At 39.5% G+C, this 11,959-nt stretch overlaps 1 protein-coding gene across 12 annotated transcripts in view; it reads left to right on the forward strand.

Annotated features, from left to right (window-relative positions):
* Positions 1-11,502, forward strand: part of TFDP1 (transcription factor Dp-1) — a 57,715-nt gene extending 46,213 nt beyond the window's left edge. For 9 of the 12 annotated variants that reach the window (XM_075091548.1, XM_075091593.1, XM_075091574.1 and 6 more), the window contains exons 8-12: positions 1,352-1,420; positions 2,731-2,882; positions 3,656-3,822; positions 4,440-4,521; positions 10,950-11,502. In XM_075091548.1, coding sequence (XP_074947649.1) covers positions 1,352-1,420; positions 2,731-2,882; positions 3,656-3,822; positions 4,440-4,521; positions 10,950-11,097 — 618 coding nt within the window. In that variant the 3' untranslated portion in view covers positions 11,098-11,502. The remainder of the gene's footprint in view (positions 1-1,351; positions 1,421-2,730; positions 2,883-3,655; positions 3,823-4,439; positions 4,522-10,949) is intronic. The other 3 variants (XM_075091635.1, XM_075091643.1, XM_075091623.1) reach the window with 1 other exon arrangement.
* Positions 11,503-11,959: the final 457 nt, after the last annotated feature.

Here is an 11,959-nt window from a genome sequence, read left to right on the forward strand (position 1 = left end):
GATATGGTATCCTTCTATTTAATAGCCCTCAATTAATTTGTTTTCCACAAACTTTTACTGTGTACAAAGTTTGCTTTTAAGATTGAGTCATTTGTGGCAGTGAGTTTCAGGTGCATTAGGAGGTTCTTATGAATTACATTTTGCTTGGTTTTGAACATGCTATATTTAGCTGATATCCTCTGATTTTTTTTTTTTTAATTGGAAGTGATGGTGACGTGGTCATTCCTTATTCACTTTCTCCATCCTATTCATGGTTTTATAGGTATCTCCCATGTTCTCCCCCACTATTTCATGCTCCTTCCTGTAGTGTCCTAGTTTATACATTATTCCCTTGTATGGAATGATGTTCTCTACTATTGATTATCCTGTTTGCTCTTTCATGTTTTTTTTGAAATAGGAACACCAGACCTACAGAATTCAAGATGTAAACGTTCTGGTTCATACACTGATGTAGTGTAGTGATAATTTCTGGTTTGTTCCTTGCCTAAAAATTCAAATTTTTGGCTGCTGTGGTGTACAGAGCTAATGTTTTTTGTAGGTACTGTAATTTAAGATCTCTACTGAATGTCATTATTTCTAAAATATGCATAGATGGGATCATGTTTACTTACACATACCACGTTATGCTACCAAAAATTTTGATGATGTAATGCTCAATGCTACAAGACACTTTGAGTGTGCTTTATGGAGAGCTCTCTTTTTACTCTGCCAGGTAACCCAGCATTGTCAGCAGATTCTGTCACCTTGCTGTTCATCCCCTTCTTCTGATCCTCTATAACTTGAATAACGGTCTGTAAATTAAATCCTTGTGGGAATCTGCTGGTGAGCTTCCTCCACTGAGAAAGCTGTTTGTTTCCTACCATTTTGTCTGCTGTCTTTTATGTTATTATTTAGTAAGTTTTTAATACTGTGAAGACTTAACCTTGGGCTCCATAGCAGCTTCATGTTTTTAAGCATCTTCGATGGATCTTCTTCAATATCTCTAATATCAGTAGACTACATAAAGTGGATCCTTCTGGTCTACATGCTCTTTGCCTCCTTGAATAAATAGAAGAATTTGAATAATTCTTTGAGGCATAACTTCTGTTAGCAAAGGCGTTTTTACGTTCTCCACGATATATTGTACTTTATTCCCCAGTGTTCTAATTCTGTTCTTTGTTACAGGTTCCATCAGTAGTACTGATGTGAGTCTTGATAGTTAGATGTCTAAATTATCTGCAGACCCTTAATGACTTACATCATATGTCCTGCCTCCAGTTCTCTGGTATTGAAGTGATTGTAAGGGGAGAAAATGTTGGTATAAAGCACTACCTAAAACCAACAAACTAACCAATCCTTTTTCTGTCTTAAGGTGGAGAAACAGAGAAGACTTGAAAGAATAAAGCAAAAACAGTCTCAACTACAAGAACTCATTCTACAGGTACAGTCAAGGTACTCTTGTCTGTAGGGCAAGGTAACTTATATCTGTATTCCTGTTGTTTTATCCCAGTGAGGGATGGGAAACTTATAAGAAGACTAGAGGTGAATTTCAGGACAAGGCATATGCAGTTTTAATTTAGCACTGTAGTTCAGCTGGGACCATGCTGTTGGCCATTGCTATTGAGGAAGCCAGCAACCTTCCATGAGTTACTATGAATTCTGTTGCAGTTTCAAGCATGTTTAAACAGGATTTATGCTGACATGAGCTGTAATTTGTACTGTACACTCTGAATTTTCTAATTCAGTTATTGTATCTAGAATGTTTTTCTGTGTTAGAGTCATGAAATTATGTGACTGTAGAGGTCATCTCTCAATGCTCTGTGTCTTGCCTTTCTGGGATGTTGCTGCCCCTGCTGTGTAAGTGGCTTAACTGCTGTGAAACAGTTGCTAAATTCTTTCCCAGATTTCCCCTAGTACTCTGGGGGAAGCAGTAGTCTATCTCCTAAGTTACTGTGCTGCTGGTTTACTGGAATGTATCCGTCAGTAGTTGCATTACCTATGCAATAGGACAAGAATCTTGGGGAGGGCAGCAATCCCCACAGCATTCTGATATTTATCAGTCCCTGTGTTGGCTTTGGGTTTTGTTTTTAATTCCTGTTTATGTAATTTGATTCCGTGACCAGCAGAATACTTTTCCTTAATTTGGTTGCTTACTCTAAGATTTATAACTTGAGTTTCTATAGTTACCTTGAGTTTTTAGTTCTTACAATTGCTAATCTTTAAAATATGAACGTTCCATTCTGAAAAGCAGTTTTGCTAAGATGTGAGAGTAAAGTCGCTAATCTTAGCTGAGTAATTCAGAAACCTAATGTCAGACATTCAAATCCCAAATGTTAACCTTTTTAGCATATAATTTCAGCAAAAATACATCATTAACCATTCAGCTGTTCTTGTGGAGTGTGGTAGCTAGCAGGTAATAGTAACCAGAGTAAAAGTAAAAGTAGGATGCTGTATGAAAATTCCTTTTTCCCGTGATTTTTATCTCTTCATTTTGCCAAGTATCTGTCCAGGTAACTTGATGCAGTTATTGAAATGTGCAAATTTTTTTCCCCCAGTTAAGTTTGTTGTATTTTTCAATACTATTGTATGTGTGTCTTCTTGCATCTTAACATGCAGGAATATGGTGAACACTGTCCTTTTTTGCATTTGCTTGCTGCAACCATTGCTGGTATTCTTTATCTGAGGGATTTTTTTGTTAATAGGATCTTAAAAGTTTAATTCATACTTTCATCTCACTATTGCTTTTTCTAGCAAATTGCCTTCAAGAACCTCGTTCAACGAAACCGTCAAGCAGAACAACAGGCAAATCGACCGCCACCTTCCAATTCTGTCATCCATTTGCCATTTATCATTGTGAACACCAGCAAAAAGACAGTGATTGACTGCAGTATTTCAAATGACAAGTGAGTTAACAAAGTTTGCTGTCTGGCTTTTGGTACAGCTCTGAGTTTTATGTCCATGATAAAGTGTTAATCTAGATTTGTTAAAAATTAAATACAAAAAAATTTTATTTGTGCCTTTTGGAGATTGAGAACATGCATTTCAGACAGGTAAAACTTAAGTCATGTTGAATAGAAACACAATTTTATAGAGCTTTTTAATAAATAAAATAATTGCTTTCACATTTAATAACTTGAGACTTACTATCTAGAGATGTTAGAAGCAAAGTAAGGTACCTCTGCTGAAGTTTGTTATAATACTTTACCAAGTAGTATTTTCCTTTGGGTTTAACATGATGAAATGCAGCCAGCAGAACTGAAAATGGATTTTGCTTTCAGAACTGCCATTCTCTACTTTTGATTCAAAAAGCTAGGTTTTTAATCTGCTAAATAAAAGCTGAATGTAGCAGTGGTTTCTACTTCCGCTGTTAGCTTACTAGAAAAGCTTAAAAACATGAAAAAATGTACAGAGTAGGCAGAGGAATGGGATTAAAGGCAACATTATCAAACATTCAAAATGTTTGATTAAAACTCTGTTAAACCTGTTAATGATTTATGTAATGTGTATAATTACAGTTTTAGTCTCTTGCTAGCATATCACAAATCTTGTAACATTTGATTGCTTAATGTGATGCGTGGCTAACGCTGTGTGTTAAGCTTTTGAAATAATGCAATTCCTGAAACTGGAAAGGTAGTTAAAGTAATGGAAACTAAATGAGGCATTTTTTCCTTTCCAGGTTTGAATATCTATTTAATTTTGACAATACTTTTGAAATCCATGATGATATAGAAGTACTAAAGCGAATGGGAATGGCTTGTGGGCTAGAATCTGGAAGCTGTTCAGCAGAGGACCTAAAAATGGCAAGGAGTTTGGTTCCTAAAGCTCTGGAACCGTATGTGACAGGTTAGTTACTCCAAGAAGAGTTGTTTTGTTTTCCTCCTTGATACAGGACTCAAGGGAAGAAAGGAGAGGGGAAAAAAAAAAAATCTCAGATCAGGTGTTACCATGAGTGTGTGGTGAAGATTTATAACAAGTTCTCAAAATACATATGGTTTTTAGTGCACCTTAGGGAACAAAGAACAAAGAGATCCATACAGAATGGGCTGATGGTCTTCACAGAACCATGTTTTGCATTATACCACCCGAGCAGATCTTTGCAGTGTGTAATTCTTTTAATAGGACAGTATTTATGGTTGATTCACCTATAAAGGCAAAAGGTAGTAAGTGCAGTCATGATCATGGCTTCATTTTATATTTTTATTTTTTTCATTATATAAGAACACTGAAGACATCTGACTTGCTCACTTCAGAATAAAATGGTTTTTTAGATTTATTTTGAAATTTTGCTGTTGCGCTAGCTTCTCAGATTTTAGTTATGCTATTTTGGTTATAGTACATCAATATGTCTTGTTTTGGTTGCAAGACTAATTTTCTGGACTTCAGAAACGGTTAGGCATTTCCACTGAATTAGATGAGTGTGTTTTGAAGTATTCTTGAAATACATATTGTTGATTTTACAGAAATGGCTCAGGGATCAATCAGCAGTGTATATGTCACATCTTCATCAGGTTCTGCATCAAATGGCACAAGATTTTCAGCCAGGTGAGATTAAATTATCAATTAGTTTTTAAAATATGTGATCATCAAAGAAACTTAATTAGAGATTAAATACTTCATGAAACAAAATCTGTTTTAATTAAATGTGGTGTGGATATATGTTTAAGTTTATTCTCAGACATTGCTTTTACTTGAGTAGTGGTGATTCTTACCAGTGTCATTAAAGATATCTTTTCCTGTATAGTGGAAAAGAAATTGATGAGACTGGTGTTAATCTTGAATGTAGTATTTTTGTTCAGTTTTGTGTTTGTGACAAGAAAACAAATACTTACCTAAATATTTAATATGGGCAAGATTATCCTTTGGTCATTAGTATCTAACTTGAAGGTTTAGGTCTTTTGGTTTTAAACAGCATCAGAAGCTGGTAGAGTGATTAACTATAACTTGTATTTAACTTTGTGTGGACATATGTAATTTCTGAACTTAACTAATATTTTTCTCTTGCTATATAAGACACTTTTCCTTATGTAGTTGCTATTCACTAGTTTCTTGCTGTTGCATTAATCAAAAATATGATATTCTGTGAGCTCTACCAAGTTGTAAAATGAGTCGAATATTGAAATGTTAAACACTGTTAAATACTCATATTGAGCAAGTGATTTACTGAACAAATAATCTACAAAAGTGTTCATTTTCTACCAGTTGTTTCTGTTGTGTCCAGAAATGTAGCCTTATCTAAAAAGTTAAATTTCTGTTGTACATGTAACACAACTAATGCAATCTGGGCAATTATAGAATTGCAGAATGGTTTGGGTTGGAAGGGACCTTAACGACCATCTAGTTCTGACTCCCCTGCCATGGGCAGGGACATCTTCCTCTAGATCAGATTGCTCAAAGCTCTGTCCACCCTGACCTTGAATACTTCCAGGGATGGAGTATCCACAGCTTCTCGGGGCAACCTGTTCCACTCTCCTGCCAACCTCATTGTAAAAAATTCTTCCTTATATCCAATCTAAACCTACCCTCTTTCAATTAAAAACCATCGCCCCTGGTCCTATCTCCACGTGCCTCTGTGAAAAGTCCCTCTCCAGCTTTCCTAGAAGTGCCCTTCAGGTACTGGAAGGCCACAATAAGGTCTCCCCAGAGCCTTCTCTTCTCCAGGCTGGACAACCCCAACTCTCTCAGCCTGTCTTCACAGGAGAAGTGCTCCAGCCCTTGGATCATCTTTGTGACCCTCCTCTTGACCCACTCCAACAGGTCCATGTCCTTCTAAAGTTGGGGGCCCCAGAGCTGGACGCAGTACTCCAGGCGGGGTCTCACCAGAGCAGAGTAGAGGGGCAGAATCACCTCCCTCGACCTGCTGGCCACGCTGCTTCTGGTGCAGCCCAGGATACAGTTGGCTTTCTGGGCTGCGAGCACACATTGGTGGCTCATGTTGAGCTTCTCATCAACCAACACCCCCAAGTCCTTCTCCTCAGGGCTGCTCTCTCAATCCATTCTCCACCCAGGCTGTATTTGTGCTTGGGACTGCCCCAAGCCATGTGTAGGGCCTTGCACTTGGCCTTGTTCAACTTCATAAGGCTCGCATGGGGTCACCTCTTAAGCCTGTCAAGGCCCCTCTGGATGACATCCCTTCCCTCCAGCGTGTCGACCGCAACACACAGCTGGTGTTTTTGGCAAACTTGCTGAGGGTGCACTCAATCCCACTGTTTGTCATTAATGAACGTACTAAATAGTATTGGTCCTAGTATGGACCCCTGAGGGACACCGTCTGTTGCTGGTTTCCATTTGGACATTGAGCTGCTGACTGTAACTCTTTGGTCATGGCCATCCAGCCAATTTCTTCTCCATCAAATAATCCATCTGTCAAACTTGTATACCTGCAGTTTAGAGGTAAGACTATTGGGGGGGACTGTATCAAAGGCCTTCCAGTAGCCCAGGTAGATTAGTTCTGTAGCTGTTCCTTTTTTCACTGAATAACTCACTCTATCGTAGAAGACCACTAGATTAGTCAGGCACAATTTGCCCTTGGTGAAGCCGTGTTGGCTGTCCTTAATCACCTCCCTGTCTTCCATATGCTTCAGCATAACTTGCAGGAGGATCTGTTCCATCATCTTAGCAGACACTGAGGTGAGGCTGGAGAGGAGAGGGCAAGTTCCAGATTACTTTGGCTCTTTCCACAACAATGTTCTACGTCAGCATCACTGCCAAGCTCTGGCTTTACCTTGTAAAATATTTGGGAAATTATTATGCCATTGAAATTCTTATGGAAGTCCTAATTTTTAGGACATTGCTTAAGCCTTTTGTGTTTAAAGGCAAAAGCCCTGTATTGATGGGATTTCTTTAAACAAGGAAACACAGCTTTATTCTTGTTCTCTGAAGACAGTATTCTGGCAGCTTTTTCTCACCCATCTGGCTTCTGTCAGAGTTGGAAGAAGGTCCTTCTAAAGATACAGTATCTAGCTTACTTTAAATGGCTAATGCAATTACATTTTAAAAGCATTTTTTAAAAGAAAACCTGTGTGTAGACGATAGGCTCACTTGAATTCAAAGCACCAAAAAAAAAAAAAACTTGCAAGGGAAAAAGCTACACTCAGGGATGTGTGGGACTCGCAATGGTGAGGAACATGCTTTATGCTCCAACCTGTTCCTGCTGCCCAAAAAAGCGTGGGGAATTCTGCCTTGTTTTGTGCTAGGGAACTGAAGCTTGGGTGAGAATACTGCCAAAATATCTTTAGAGAAGCAGAACTTACTTGATACATAAAATCTCCTGTTTTCACTAAGGTTCCTTCTGTGATAATGAGCATGGTGTTAGTGAAAAAGAGCCCAGACTTTGAAATTTGAATAAGCTACTACTAGCCCGAGACCAATAGAAAACCACAAGCTGACTCTGGTTCATTATCTTGGTGAGAAGCACAAGAACTCCTACCACTTTGGAAGTTGGAAAAGGGGAGTAACAAATTATGTTTAGTTATAGTACATATATAAATATTCATGGCATTAGGAAACTACAAGATGTGTAGCTTCTCTGGTACTAAAAATTGCTGCCAAGCCAAATAAAGGGTGTAAATTTATTTAGCAAGCTCTCTAAAGAAACTCTGCAAAAGACTGAGGATGCTGCTACCAATGTCTTCATCCCAATTACTTTGTCTTACTGGGATACTCAGTTTATGAAATCCAGTTCCATTTTTATCAAAAAGAGGTGAGACAGGTTTTTTTGTTTTGTACTTTCAAAGTTCACAGGAACACAAGAATAATCTCAATTTTTTTCTTTGTTTTTGAAACTGCTTCTGCAGATAATTATAGAGAACCTGTTATAAGTTGTCTGACTACAGCTAGACAGATATCTTAGTGTCTTCCTTTTGAATAAATGTGCAGAACAGCAGAAACTCTTGAAAGTGTCTTACGGAGTATGTTTTCCTTGTGAGCTCCTAGAGTGTGCCGCTGCAATTTCATTCTGCGTGATCATCCCCCTCCACCTGGGGATGGGTGAGGAGCCGACTGAAAGCTTATGGGTCAGGATTAAATGGCGGGCAGGGACGGGTACCTTTATAGTGGGTGGTCTGCTACAGGCCACCTGACCAGGAAGACTGAGCAGATGAAGTCCTCTATAGACAGATAGGAGCAGCCTCATGTTCACAAGCCCTGGTCCTCATGGGGGACTTCAACCACCGTGATACCTGTTGGAGGGACAACACAGCAAGGCGTAAGCAATCTGGAGGTTCCTGGAAGGCATTGATGATAACTCTTCCAAGTGACAGAGGAGCCAACAAGGAGAGGTGCTATGCTGGACCTTGTTCTCACCAGCAAGGAGGGGCTGGCAGGGAATGCGAAGCTCAAGGGCAGCCTTGGTGCAGTGACCATGCAATGGTGGAGTTCCAGATCCTTAGGGCACTGAGGAGGGCACACAGCAAGCTCACTACTCTGGACTTCAGGAGAGCAGACATTGGCCTCTTCAGGGATCTGCTTGGTAGAGTACCATGGGATAAAGTCCTGGAGGGAAGAGGGTCCCAAGAAGGCTGGTTAATATTCGCGGATCACATCCTCCAAGCTCAGAGAGGAGGTGTTCAAGCATCACAACAGAGAGGAAGTCAGGCAAAAATGCCAAGAGGCCTGCATGGATGAACAAAGGAGCTCCTAGACAAACTTGAATGCAGAAAGGAAGCCTACAGAGGATGGAAGCAAGGACAGGTAGCCTGGGAGGAATACAGATAAATTGTCCAAGCAGCCAGAGATCAGGTTAGGAAAGCTAAAGCCCTGGCAGACTTAAATCTGGTCAGGGACGTCAAGGGCAACAAGAAAAGTTTCTATAGGTGCATCAGTGTTATAGGGAAGACTAGAGAAAATGTGGGCCCTCTCCAGAGGGAAACAGGGTAAGGAATTGGCTGGATGGTCACACTCTAAGAGTTGTGATCAAAGGATTGATATCCAAGTGGAGACCACTGGTGAGTGGTGTTCTTCAGGAGTCAGTACTGGGACCAGCACTGTTTAAAATCTTTGTCAGTGATACAGACAGTGGGATTGAGTGCACCCTCAGCAAGTTTGCCAAAAACACCAGCTGTGTGTTGCGGTCGACACGCTGGAGGGAAGGGATGTCATCCAGAGGAGCCTTGACAGGCTTAAGAGGTGACCCCATGCGAGCCTTATGAAGTTGAACAAGGCCAAGTGCAAGGCCCTACACATGGCTTGGGGCAGTCCCAAGCACAAATACAGCCTGGGTGGAGAATGGATTGAGAGAGCAGCCCTGAGGAGAAGGACTTGGGGGTGTTGGTTGATGAGAAGCTCAACATGAGCCACCAATGTGTGCTCGCAGCCCAGAAAGCCAACTGTATCCTGGGCTGCACCAGAAGCAGCGTGGCCAGCAGGTCGAGGGAGGTGATTCTGCCCCTCTACTCTGCTCTGGTGAGACCCCGCCTGGAGTACTGCGTCCAGCTCTGGGGCCCCCAACTTTAGAAGGACATGGACCTGTTGGAGTGGGTCAAGAGGAGGGTCACAAAGATGATCCAAGGGCTGGAGCACTTCTCCTGTGAAGACAGGCTGAGAGAGTTGGGGTTGTCCAGCCTGGAGAAGAGAAGGCTCTGGGGAGACCTTATTGTGGCCTTCCAGTACCTGAAGGGCACTTCTAGGAAAGCTGGAGAGGGACTTTTCACAGAGGCACGTGGAGATAGGACCAGGGGCGATGGTTTTTAATTGAAAGAGGGTAGGTTTAGATTGGATATAAGGAAGAATTTTTTACAATGAGGTTGGCAGGAGAGTGGAACAGGTTGCCCCGAGAAGCTGTGGATACTCCATCCCTGGAAGTATTCAAGGTCAGGGTGGACAGAGCTTTGAGCAATCTGATCTAGAGGAAGATGTCCCTGCCCATGGCAGGGGAGTCAGAACTAGATGGTCGTTAAGGTCCCTTCCAACCCAAACCATTCTATGATGATAGACGATTGAGTTAGGTCCATACAACAACAGTGTGCATGGTTGATTATGTACATTAGCTTGATTAAAAAATTACTAGCAAGCATATTTTTGAAAGTAATTTTTTAATGATGAGTCTTTCAAGTTGAAGATAGTATTTCTGCGATTTTTAGAAAAATATTTTGTCAAGATTTTGTGACCAAGTTTAATACTTTATGAAAATATTGATAAACAATAAAAAAGATTGGCAAATAAGAAGTAATGATGGAGGCAGAAATATTTTGGCTCTATTAAGATAAAATATTTCTGCATACAGTTAATTCGTCTAGGAGCAAGACATTCCAGGTCATATCTACAATGTGTGTATGTATTTTGGTGGAAAAAGAACATATTGAAGTAAGAAAGTGGATACTCCTGAATCTATTTGCTGATCCAGGAGGTGAATTGTCAAAGTAGGGATACTCTCATGGAGGGAAAATCCTGAGATTCTGAAGAGGTTTTCTGAGTTGGTTTGGTTGTTGGTTTTGTTTGGGGTTTTTTTTTTTAAACTAGGAAAGAAAAATCATAAGAGGGAAATAATTTTAAGGTAAATATACAGCACATGCAGCAATGATAGTTTGCCACGTAATAACAAGGAAATAAGCAGAAGCTAGTAATTTCTCAATTTTCCAAGGGTTTGAATCAAGATTAGTACTTCTGAAGGACATGATTCACTTGTGATGCAAGTATCCAGTACTACATAAAAATATTAAAGGGTTTTAATAGCTGTGTAGCCTTAACACTAAATGTACTTTAGAAGAAACCTGGAAAGCATACTTCTAAGGCACCTGTGAAAGTATTTAATGTTTATACTAAACCTAAAGGAAGAAACATAATGAACCACTTCAAAATTGCTTCAATTGTTTTAGCTTTTGAGAAGCAACTTAGACATATGTTAAAGACAATTTATAAAGTAGCAATGGCAGATTCATTAATGAAATGGAATAGGTACATGATTATATTCAAGAGCACAGTAAACTGAGAGAAATCATTAAGCAATGCCAACCGGCCTCTTTTTCTTTTTTCAGTGACTTTTCCAATGGTGGCGATGGGATGTTGGCGACAAGCTCCAATGGATCTCAGTACAGTGGCTCCAGAGTTGAAACACCAGTTTCTTATGTTGGGGATGATGATGACGATGACGACGATTTTAATGAAAACGATGATGACGACTGATGCCCTTTGCTTGTAGACTATTTTTTGTTAAAATTCAGCAAGCTTCAGGAATAAATTGTTCTAGGGAGAAGTGTCTCAAATTACTTTGCCCCATCCCTCAAGGAGAATATTGGTAAGCAGTTCCGAGTTTAGAAATTGCACCTCTGATAAGCAAACAAGGATCGTTTTATGTAGGATACTTTTAAATGTGGTGTGGATGTGTGTTTTTGATACCAGTGTGTTAATGCAGAGCCTTTATTTACTCTTGTTTTAGGGGTTTTGGTTTGTTGGTTGTTTTTTTGTTTGGTTTTGGTTTTTTTTACTTGAAGGAAAATGGATTTTGCCCCAAATGTTCTTGCAAAGTTTGCTAAAAAAATGTAGACACATCATTGAGAAATAAAATGCTGTCCTTCTGTGGAAAATGAATACACTGAATGGCAATTTATTTGGAGTATATTGATTATGCCCCTTTTTGAGGGATAGTGAGCTAATGTAGTAGTGTTTTTTGTTAATCGCGCAGTGTCCAAAGAACCAAACAAGAAAGATACGTCCTACTTTTTTACATGTTAAATTCCAGAAATGTTGATGTGAACTTATTTTCCCTTAAATTATATCTAACATTATGATTCCATCAAGTTTATATACTTCTCACTGTATGTTGGGACATATGAATTACAAAGTTCTTGGCAAATGTTTACTGCCAGTTGGTGCAGCTATATAAAATGTCTTGAAGGTTTGGAATGATTTATTGCTTATGGTAAAATTTGCCTGATTTCTTACAGGCAGACTTTGGAAACTTTTTATTATATAGTTGTTTACATACTTATAAGTCTATCATATAAAGACATGTACTGAAACAAATGTTTGTATTTGTTTCATAAGC

Source organism: Phalacrocorax aristotelis, chromosome 1 (assembly GCF_949628215.1).
Source record: "Phalacrocorax aristotelis chromosome 1, bGulAri2.1, whole genome shotgun sequence".
NCBI lineage: Eukaryota > Metazoa > Chordata > Aves > Suliformes > Phalacrocoracidae > Phalacrocorax > Phalacrocorax aristotelis.